The sequence below is a fragment of the Lutra lutra genome, chromosome 9 (assembly GCF_902655055.1).
Source record: "Lutra lutra chromosome 9, mLutLut1.2, whole genome shotgun sequence".
Taxonomy (NCBI): Eukaryota; Metazoa; Chordata; class Mammalia; order Carnivora; family Mustelidae; genus Lutra; species Lutra lutra.
The window spans coordinates 6,959,370-6,971,209 of record NC_062286.1 but is presented as its reverse complement, the minus strand read 5'-3'; the positions used below and the strand labels follow the sequence as shown (position 1 = coordinate 6,971,209).

General features: G+C 43.7%; 1 protein-coding gene across 4 annotated transcripts in view; it reads right to left on the bottom strand.

Moving 5' to 3' along the window:
• Positions 1-480: 480 nt before the first annotated feature.
• Positions 481-11,840, bottom strand: part of TAF1B (TATA-box binding protein associated factor, RNA polymerase I subunit B) — a 77,547-nt gene continuing 66,187 nt past the window's right edge. For 3 of the 4 annotated variants that reach the window (XM_047744571.1, XM_047744569.1, XM_047744568.1), the window contains one exon: positions 7,609-7,978. In XM_047744571.1, coding sequence (XP_047600527.1) covers positions 7,777-7,978 — 202 coding nt within the window. In that variant the 3' untranslated portion in view covers positions 7,609-7,776. Of the gene's footprint in view, positions 722-7,608; positions 7,979-11,840 lie in introns of those variants that run through there. The other variant, XM_047744570.1, reaches the window with a different exon arrangement.

The following is an 11,840-nucleotide window of genomic DNA, read 5'->3' as shown; positions in this document are numbered from 1 at the left end:
TATTAACACAAAACATATTATTTGCCCCAGGGGTCCAGGTCCCTGAATCGTCATCTTACACAGTTCACAACGCTCCCAAAGGCACACACCCTCCCCCATGTCCATCCCCTGCATCGGAGCCCTTTCTTGAGGGTCTGTGGGAAGTAGGGTTCTCTACGGAGCATGAAAAAGCACCCCCACACCCCACCCCATCTCAAAGGCGTCCGTCTGCCTGGGGCAAGATGCATGCAGAAGTAGGCTCCCCTAGATGCCAAACACGGGGTGAGCTATGAGTGCCGAGGAGCTCTCCCTGACGCTGTGGAAGGACCCTGTGTCCTTTCAGATGAAGGGAGGACGGGATCAGTGAGGGACACAGTGAGCTGGGGACCAGGAGACGGGGACCAGATGGCAGGAACAGACAGCAGAATTATGGTGCGTGGGAAGCCAGTGATAAAATGCAGACTCAGGGGCCACCCGCCCACTCGGAGCCCCAGGCGGTGCTGAGAAGGAGGAGGCAGGGGGGGTCTAAACACGTAGCACCTTGACCAGATGCAGATCCCTGGGCTGGACCCGGAGAAATTCTGGGGCTAGACCCAGAGAAGTGGAGAGGGTCTGGCACAGGCCCATTGTGTTTTGGCAGAATGGCCAAACGGGGAGTGGGAGGAGAGAGCCCAAGCAGAGTGACAAGGGGCCCCGGGCAGAGGAGACTGTCCCAGGGAGATTTCTATTCTAGTGTGAATTTCTAAGGAGGGAAAGGTAAAAATAAGTGAACATGTTTATAATATACGCTTATCCTCCAACATGGTGAGGAACACATCTTTCCTACTTTTAAACTTCCGAGTTAAAACCAGAGACCATCTCTTTCATTTTAGGTAATGTTTAACTTAATCACGTAATCTGACTTAATGCAGACAACAATGGTGACAAAAGGTAATTACATTTAAGTGGAATTCTAACTTAAAAAATTCTTTTGGAAATATCTGTGAGTCACCCGGTTCAACGCAAATATCCATAAAACATGTCTAATTTGTTCCAGAGGAAATAATTGTTGCAGAAGGGCAAGAGGCCAGGGGAGCTGAAATACCAGGTTCTTAATTTATAAAGTCAATAAAAGCACTCTTTTGTAAGTTCTTCTCAAGTCGTAGCCTATTATCAGTTAAGTCTGGCACTAAAATCACTTTATGCTTAAATACTTCATGAGGGCACAAAACAAGGGAACACACACTAAGAAAACATTTTGTGAGAGACTTAATACTATGGGACTTACTCAGCTTTCGAGAATAGAGAGGTATTTAAAATGAAAAAAAAGTGACTGCTTCTCCACCCAACATGAAAATACATACTTTTAACTAGCTGCGATGTATAATGATTCACAGAACTTTGGAAATTCTACTCAGTTCTCCTGAAGGCTTGGAAATAATGCTCCTTCTCTCCCAACCAGTATTGCTTTCTGTATAAATACAGGGTTGAATTAATATTGCTTTTTCCCTCCTAGGCTTTGTGCCAATGGAGGGGAAAACAGAAACAGAAGCAAAGAGATAACAAAGAACTGCAGACAGTCTATGGTTAAAGGTTCAGCCCCAGCTGCCCTGGCCCCGGGCTCTCCTCCTTCCTTTGCGCTGTAGAAGGTCCCACTTCTGTGTGGCAACCACAAACCTGTTGTGGCCCATTTGGGGAGGAAAGGCACATGGCGGCTCCTTACCCATAACCTACGAGCTCACCCCCTGCATTTCCACAATGATGTCCATTTACCCGATGCAAGAGGAGCTGAGGTTGGCAGGTGGAAGGCCCTCCTCTTCCTTTCACGTCTAACCCAGAATCTCAAACTGCCTGAAGAAATCCATATTTTTTAAGGATTAAAAAAACCACCCCCTTATAAATAAATAAAATGTTAAAAAAAAACCACCCCCTCAAAAAAACAAAAACAAAACCCCCAACACCTATGTTCAAAATTTATGAGATAGGGGCGCCTGGGTGGCTCAGTGGGTTAAGCCGCTGCCTTCGGCTCAGGTCATGATCCCAAGGTCCTGGGATCGAGCCCCGCATCGGGCTCTCTGCTCAGTGGGGAGCCTACCTCCCGCCCTCTCTCAGCCTGCCTCTCTGCCTACTTGTGATCTCTGTTAAATAAATTAAAAAAAAAAAATTATGAGGTAGCCTTGTAGATTAACAACATATTTAAGCCAGTGTTCTGTATTCTTATGGGAAAAGATTCTCGTCGTATCTGTTTAATTTTTTTAATTTTAAAAATCTAGAAGTTTTTTTGTTAATCTACTATGATCAAACTTTTATTTGCCATAGATGTAGATGGGTAGATTTATCTAGATATAGTAAATGAGAAAACACGCAAAAGGTTTGGAAGGTAGGCAGGTGTGGAATAAGTGTGCTTCCCGGCTGTGTTTTCCACGAGGTTCTGAGGATCCAAATTTGACGCTCAGACAACTAAGAACAGGACATTCTTTCTGCTTCAGAACATATCTGGTCTATTGGCACGGCTGTGAGCATAGACTGGTCACCACAGACACAACAATCTAAAGATTGTTTTTCTAGAAGTACCGATGGCATTCTGCTCTCACCCCTCCCGGCCTTGGAAGGATCTGCTTTCATACGATTACAATAGTTACGGGAGCTGAGACCATGTGAAATATTACTTGGTTTTATTTCCTTTTAGGGTGGTCCCCTAATCTGTAAAATTATATTTCACTGCAGTGGTAAGGAATTTAATTTAAAAAAAAAAACATAAAATAAGTTTTGTTCATAAAAGAGATTCCACCCAAATCCACAAAGATTACAAGTCACTCTAGTGGCGAAATAGCGAATTTTTTTTTTAAAGATTTTATTCATTTATTTGACAGAGAGAGATCACAGTAGGCAGAGAGGCAGGCAGAGAGAGAGAGGGAGAAGCAGGCTCCCTGGTGAGCAGAGAGCCCGATTGGGGGCTCAATCCCAGGACCCTGAGATCATGACCTGAGCCGAAAGCAGAGGCTTTAACCCACTGAGCCACCCAGGCGTCCGAAATAGCGAATTTTTAATCTCCTTTCAGGGGAAGCAATAAATTATTTCTTCCCCTGAAAGGAGATTAAAAATTCGCTTCCTGCTCCGCGCAGGGACAGCCTGGGACCTGGGCACACCTCCCGAGAGCCCGGCTCTGCCATGCGGTCCTTCCACCTGCGCCCTCACCTCCCTCTCTGTGCTCCTCTGGGGCTCGACCAGGGCACCGTCGTGGCATCAGCCTGCTTCTGCCTTATTGCATCATTGGGCGCCTTTCTAGTTTAGATAGAGCTGAGGCAAGTGTCCAGGCAGAGACGGACCTTGAGGAGACCACCCACTGGATGCCCTGTGCCCATGGCGGGAGCCGGGGGGGGGGGGGGGGACTGCAGCACAGGAGAAACGGCCCCCGGAGAGTGGAGGTGGCCCAGGGACACCGTCATTCTCACAGTCCAAGTATGGGGGGCGCCGGTGGAGCTGAGCACCTGCGTTCCTGTGGACAACCCCAGCCAGTGGGAGCCGAGCAGAGCAATCAGCACCCACGACCACGTGCATCAGAGTCTGGCAAGGACCTAGAGGACACATACAGGGTGGGGGCTCTTCCTCCATCTCACCCTTGAACCCAAGGCCATCTAGGGAAGGAGAATGGTTGGGAGGAACAGCCTTCATAGGGATTTCAACTCTCACTTTGCTAAATATTTATTCTCCCTCTGCTTGCTACTCTCCCTGCCTGGGCTTTCCCTCTCTCTCTCTGACAAGTAAATTTTAAAAATCTCTAAAAAAAAAAAAGATAGAGCAAATCTAGATGCCAGTAGTTGGAAAATTTCTTTTTTTTTTTTTAAGATTTTATTTATTCATTTGACAGAGACCACAAGTAGGCAGAGAGGCAGACAGAGAGAGAGGGGGAAGCAGGCTCCCCACTGAGCAGAGAGCCCGATGCAGGACTCGATCCCAGGACCCTGGGATCATGACCTGAGCCGAAGGCAGAGGCTTTAACCCACTGAGCCACCCAGGCGCCCCTAGTTGGAAAATTTCTAACCGAATGCCCTGGTAGCAGACGATCAGCAGATGTTAGGAATTGTTTGGCCCATAATACCACAGCGTCATATTTTGCACATATGAGATGTTGAGACTTTGAACTAGAGAGGAGAGACCACATATGCAGACATTGCTCATTGCCTATCAACAGACAGACTGCCCCCCCCCCAACTCCGCCTTTCCCTGCTAATAGTACCGTAAGTTTGCTCAATAGTAGAGAAAGATCCTTAATCCTAGGGAAGGTAGCAATGCATCAGGATAGTCTAAAGCAGTCATAGTAACCCTATTCCCCTTTGCCCGTGATGGTGAAGTCTTGGCCAATGGAATGTAAAGGAAACTCTACCGGGGAGCTTCTAGAAAAGGTTTTCTCACTAGATGCTCTTGGGGAAAATGTTTAGTCATAGTTCCCTCCTTCTACCAGGATTTGTTTGTATGGAATCGCAGCATCCATCTTGTGACCATGAGGAAGCAAGCTGAGAACTAGAGGCCAATGTGCTGGGAACGGCAAAGCAAGAACAGTTGGGTCACAGAACCAAAGCTAGTATGACTTACTTCCAGAACTTTTGTTATGTAAAAAAAACCCAAAAACCTTCTGGTTTAGTAGTTGGAGGGGAGTCTGTTAATTGCAGCCTAAAAGCATTCCTTACTTCCCACTCTGTCATTTGTTTTTGAACGTGACCGTTGTGTGATAGAACCAACAGTGGTTCTCACATTAGTGGGTGTGCAGCAGAATCTCCGGGAGGGCTTGTACAAAAATATACATTGTTGGGCTCCACGCTGCATTTCTAAATTGGCAGGTCAGCGATAAGGCCTGGAATTTTCCATTTCTAGTAAGTTTTCAGGGGGTGTCAATGTTGTTGGGTCAAGGATCACATTTTGACAACCACTGTGATAGATAATCAAGACATTTTTATTGAATTATATTTACCGAAATGTCCACAAATCTTCCTTCTGGTAATGGAGGAAAGAAAGCTACATTTCTTATGAACATAGATGCAAAAAATCTTAACATTTCAGCAAATCAAATTCAATAATATGTAAAAAGGATGATAGATCATGACCAAGTGGGGTTTATCCTAGGAAGGCAAAGCTGGTTTAGCATTTGAAACTCAACCGAATTTCGTATTAACCATATTGTAAATGCCGTATTAACTGGCTAAAAAAGAAAAAAAAAACCATACCATCATCTCACAAATGCAAGAAAAGCATCTGAAAAACAAAACAAAACAAAACAAAACCAACATTAATTTCTGATTAAAAAAAAAACCAACACTCTGCAATCCAGGAGTAGAAGGGAACTTGCTGAAGCAGGAACAGCATTCACAGAGATCTCTTCTATCTATGCAAACCCTCTAGGAGATCCCATCTGGCCTCACAGTTTTTAAATAGTACTTATATTCCGATGTTTCCTACATTTACATTAGCCCTGCCCCCTGCCCCTCCAACTTCAGATTTTGAGGTCTCTCCAGTGACTAACAGGGATCTCAAACTCAATATGCCCAAACAACACTGATTTCCCAATACCCACTCTTCTGAGTTCCCCTGTGGTGGACTGCTTAAAATCAAGGCCTGGTACCATGTGTGGCCTTGGCATCTGGTGAAACTGGGAGGGCCCCAAAGTGACCTAACTTTGCCTTCCTCTCCCCACTCGGCTCCCATGGATAGGGTTCCCTAGCCAAAAGCACCTTATTAAGAAGATGAGAGGAGTTCCTGCCTGCCCATGGGATTATTCAAATAAGTCAATCATACGCTCCTGCAGGAACCAGGGGTCACTCCATCCCTCCGATAGGACAAAGCCTGCCTCCCTGTCCCTTGTTCTCTGTTCCCGAGTGTGACCCCACGGGCCCTGCAGAGTGTGCTGCATCCTCTCCCGGGTGTAAGTATATGGGATTATGCTGCTGTCAGTCTCATCTATTCAATCTTGGGTTCCCACAGCCCTATGACCAACCCAGTATACATCCCTCCCAAACAGGGTGAATGGGGGAAATTAAAGCTGCCCGTCGTAATAAATGGTACAGGGGGCAGAAATCAGGGCATTTTGATTTCTCACACCTACAACCGACCCATCACCAAATCCTTATTATTTCATACGTAAACTGTATCTTGGATCTAATCTCTTCCTACCACTTCCATCACAACCTCTGTAGTGCACACGGCCTCTTGCCCAAACCAAACAGTAGTCTCTGTTGTGGGCGCTACCTCTGCCCACTTCCCCCTGCATCTATTCAGCACAGAGCAACATGCTCCTTTTCTGACACACGTCTGATCGCACCATTCTTTGTGTTTTTTCTTTTTTTTCTTTAAGATTTTATATATTTGACAGAGAGAGCAAGAACACACAAGCAGGGGGATCAGCAGAGAGGGAGAGGACGAAGCAGGCTTCCGGCTGAGCAGGGAGCCCGACGTGGGGCTCGATCCCAGGACCCTGGGATTATGACCTGAGCCAAAGGCAGACGCTTAACCAGCTGAGCCCCAGATCACACCATTCTTTTGCTCAAAAATTGCTAATGGCTTCCTGTGACACCCTTGGGATATAAGCCCAAGTTCTTACCACGGCCCCGAACGCGAACTCTTCCATTTCACTCAAGCTGCCCTGAACAACTTGCTATCCCTTGACTCCAGCCAGCTCACTCTAGCTCAGAGCCTTTGCCCGTTTCCTCTGCTCGGAATAACCTTCCCCTGGAGAGCACTGGGGCTTCTCCACCCACTTGATCTCTGCTCAAGGTCACCTCCCAGGTCCTTCCTCGATCACCTTTCCTAAAAAGGCCCACCTGACACCCTCACCTTGCTTTTTCTTTGTTTGCACCTCATTAGCCCAACTACGGTCCGTTTGTTTACTCTCTGCCCCCACCCAATGAGAAGATCCTCAAAGGCAGGGCCCGTGTTTTCTGCCGTGTCTCTAGTGCCTAGAATATGCCTGGAGCACACTTGCTCAGTGTTCGTTGCGTGAATAAACGGTGAACAAGAACGCCTGGTTTTCTAATATCCTTACCGGATATTATAAACCTTTATATATCTTTGGTAATCTATTTTAATTTGTATCATTTTTTGGGTTGACCTTTGTATTTCTTTTTTCCAGAAAGCTACCTTTTCAGAGTCCTTGCACAGCTTGTCTTTTTCTTATTGCTTTGCAAGAGCTATTGATTCATTGAAAAATTATTCCTTTGTCTGTCCTATGCTGCAAATATATTTTCCTACTTGCTATTTGCCTGTGACTTTGTAGTCACATTACCAATTTTTTCCCTTTTGGCTTCTGGTTTTGGGGCATGCTTAGAAAGTCCTTCCCTGTTCCAAGATCATCCAAGCAGCCATACTTTTCTTCTAAGCAATATATGTATATGTAAAAGATTATGATGTTTAGATCTCTGATGCATCTGGGATTTCCTTTGGGGAATAAAGAGTAAGGAAGAGACCTAGTTTAAAAGCAAATTTAGCTTTTAAGAAGAAAAAGAAAAAAAGCAAAGAAAAAGAAAAAAAGAAAATTTGGCTTTAAAATACAAAGAATTCAAATTTCTGGATACCATTTCTGGATACCAAACAAACTTATTGTTTTAATCTTCTCAAAGAATATTCATAATTTAAAAAATAAATTCAAACACAATTCACTTATTTTCCAACACACATTTTTATAAGCGACTTGATACATATATATGAATTTATGTATGTGTAGATATATGATAAAATTCTATTTCCCATAATTCTCTGGAATACTATAGTTTGACATTATCATCAGTATTAAAATATTTCCGCAAGAAAGTTCCTATTTCATTTTTCTCAATATTTTCTCCGTTTCCTGGATCTTGATTTTTTTTTCGTTTTACTGTATTTTCTTTTAAAAAGTCTCTTTTCAATTAAGCTCACTTCTTCATGGAGAGAAGAGGCCTTTATTCTCAGCAGGAAGGAGAAGAGATTTATTATGAACTGATAACTCAGCGAAAAATTCGATTCTTCATAGGTTGTCACGTGTTTACAATAGCTAGAAAGGGAAGATAAAGGAAGATGTTATCTTAAAATGACCATTTAAAATGTATGCATCTATCCCTGAAACATCCCCCCAGTTGGCATATATATATATATGGTCAGACTGAAAACAGTACTCAGAGTTGGAAGGAAACGTGGAACAATTTGGCAAAACAATTTACAGAGGAAAACATGTTAGCACCATGCCTGGGTAGCTACCATGCCAGGGTAACAGACGGTCTAGAGCAAGCGCTCACCACTCTTTGCCCAGAAGTCCTTCCGTTCCAGATGTGCTGCTTCTTTTTACCGTGCCCAGAGCAAACAACAGCACACAAGCAGAGATTCTGGGCATAGTTTTAAAACAAAAGAAAATAAATAATCCCTAAGCCCCACCCAAAATAAGACACCAAACTTGATAATGTAGCCTACAATCTTGTACCTATCACAGAAAGAAGAGTTTACAAAGCAAATCCACTTATCTTAAAAGTAGAAGGTCAAGTCTCCAACTACCACTAAATCTCTAATTACGAATCTCTAACACTCCATCTCTAACTAGACCAGGTGCAGGCAATCCAGGGGACAGAGGAACATGTTAAATGGTATCATAGGTCATAATCAGCAAAATGCAGACTATGGGAAGTTGTATAGGACAAAAGACCTGGATTATTCACCAAGTAATTTTTTCCCTGCAAGGGGAAAGAAAAAAAGACATTAAAGGGGAATTTACCAGCCAAAACACTTAAGGGATATCTTGGCTACTTGCAATGTATGGGCCTTATTTGGATCGAATTATATTAAAAATTTCATAGCAATTGGGAAAATCTAAACACTGACTGCATATTTCGTAATATTAAGGAATTACTATTAGCTTTTTAATGTCTGATCAATGTTTATTATGGTTTTGCTTTTAAAAATATTATGACATCTGAGATATGCTTCCAAATAATCTGGGGGCGGGGTGGAGGAGTGAGTCGGCAGGGGCGAAGCCAAGACTAGTCACGTTGACAATTGTTAAGGCTGAATGACAGGTACAGGGGGGTTCATTATACTATTCTATTTTTAAAAAAAGATTTATTTATTTATTTGACAGAGAGAGAGAAAGCAAGAGAGCACATGTACGCAGAGTGGCAGGCAGAGGGAGAAAGTGGGCTCTCCACTGAGCAGGGGACCCGATGGGGGACCCTGGGATCAGGACCCGAGCCAAAGGCATCTGCTTAACCGACTGAGTCACCCAGGCGGCCCTATTCTCTGTAATTTTGAATATACTTGAAAATTTTCCATAGTAAAAGGCTTTAAAAAACAGGTAAACAAATTTTAGACATTGGATTTATATAACATATATGGTCCTAAGTTCCTGAAAAAAAGTTTATGTGTGCACCACAAAACTCTGTCCCCACAGCTGTGACTATGGATAACTAGCCTTGGTTCTCTAACCCGCAAAATGGGAAAAAATAACACTGCCTACCTCAAAGAGTGAACAAAAGTATCGAATGAAAATATATATTAAGCACTTAACCCAAAGGTCGGCACACAGTAAGGGCTCAAAAATGTTCACCTCCGCAATACTACTTTAAAATTGATTTCTGTTTTCATTTAAAATCTTTTTTTTTTTTTTTAAGATTTTATTTATTTACCTGACAGACAGAGATCACAAGCAGGCAGAGAGAGAGAGAGAGAGAGAGAGAGGAGGAAGCAGGCTCCCTGCAGAGCAGAGAGCCTGACGCGGGACTCGATCCCAGGACCCCGAGATCATGACCTAAGCCGAAGCCAGAGGCCCAACCCACTGAGCCACCCAGGCACCCCTCATTTAAAATCTTAAGACTACTTTAATAATCTGTAATAAAGCCAAAACCCTGCCATATTCACTAACAGGACATTTAAAATCCTCAGCTACTCACTGACTGGTTTAACAGAAATCAAGTATAAGCCATTCACAGGAAATTCTCACAATTCTCACAAACTTGGTGGCCTCTTGCCACCAAGAGGTGGCAATTTTCTTTTCAATTTCAGCTATTGTGAGAGAGTCTTCCAGACAAACCACTGTAACAAAAAGGGTAAAAAATATAATTTCTCTTACTTAGGGAAGCTCTTTTTCTACACAAGAAAGATAAGAAAAGGTTTATAAATTATTTGCTCCCATAAGGACTTTTAAGTCGAATCACTAACAATACTTTATAAGGATAACATTCTTTGCCACAGATTCAGAGAACTATCCTAGAGTTATAAGCCACAAAACCAAACAGAACATACAATAATGTGTGATTGCCAAGTATGTTGCTGTAAGTAGAATACGAGCCAACAGATGTTCCTTGAGCTCTGACCAGGAAAATGAGTGTGGCAAATGGATGCTCTAAGAATATGTTTATACAAATAATTTTATGGGAAGGCATAAGCACAGGTTTATATTTAAAAGAAGGGTGTAAGGTACATCTGAATTTCCTTATGAGAACTTCCTTGTGAGAAGTTCGGACGTATGCAAAAACGGTCTCTCAAGTCGGTGCGCCTGCGAAGTTAAACGGACCTGTCAAAACAAGTTCAAGTGTCGGCGGTCTGAAAATGTTCAGATCTGGCATACGACGTACATATTTGAGTACTGTTGTTTTTTTTTTAACTCTAGTTTAAAATATTAGTTAAAATAAAAATTTTCAAATTCCAATCAAATTTTAGTGGGACCCAAACAAATCTGTGTGTGTTTGGGGGCAGGCGGCATCCAAAGCCTCTCCATTTCCTGTGGACGGCAACCTGAAGGACCTCGGCTGTCCCTCTTCTTGGGGAAGGATCGCGGAGCCACCTGCCCCCTCAGGGAGGCCGGGGACAGACGCCTGATGAGCCAGGGCCCGCGACAGGACTTTAGACCGGCCAGTGACCGGCCTCCTCCAGAAGCGCACTTCTACACGCGCGGAACATTAGGGAAGCATTTACATTCACAGGGACTGTCCGTTCTGCCTCAGATAAGAAGCATAAACGACCTCTTCGTGTCTGAAGTGCTCTTACGATCTTTCTCTGCTTAGTCCTCGTGGCCCGAGCGCTCTCGCAGGTATTCTACTGTACAACCTTTATCTCTCGAACCCTCAGACAGGAGTCCTTCTGTGTAACACAATTCTCTACACAGCTGAAGGTCTGCTCTTGTAAGCATCAAAACACTACATTTATTTTGTACGGACATCTTTGAAAACCGAGTTATATGTTATTAGCATAAATTATAAGCGCATAGTATAAATTAGGATGAAATGAAATTAGTATAAAAACAAGGTATAATTATATTATTGTTAGTTGTTCAGTTTTACTGTAAAAATATTAGAAAATGCAGCTAGGAAACACAAACTCAAAGAGAACGCACACGGCACTGTGGGTCACGCTCTGCGGTACAACTGAGCCCCCCCCCCCCGCCCCCGGGCTTGGTTTGTTATGTGGAGTGACTGCCCAGTGTCGTGATGAGCTCCAGACCGTCTGCTTCTGCTGCTGCTGCTGGCTCCTCTCTGGTTTGTCACGGCAGGGCACTTATGTCTGCTGTCGAGATGACTATCAGCAGAGCACCTCTCAGGCTCCCTCCAACTTTGATGATTAGGAGTTTGGAAATCAGACAACTCAGCCTGACGGAAACACACCTGAAGGCAGAGCGAGCCACCTCTGAGTGAGGGACTCGGGGGGCTTTCTGAGAAAAGTGCATTAACTCTAGTCATAGACTTTGTGAAATTTTTACTGGTTGGTGGAAGCCTTTTTGGCCCACTCTGTGGTTCTAGGCTGTGGTCTAAATAGGCAAGGTGGACAGAATTTTGGTGCATAAAGTCATGGTATCACTGAGGCTTTGTCTACAGGTTGTAATTTTCAGTCTTACGGTTCATGCGGAGAAAAAAAAAATCCCAGATGTTTCATCT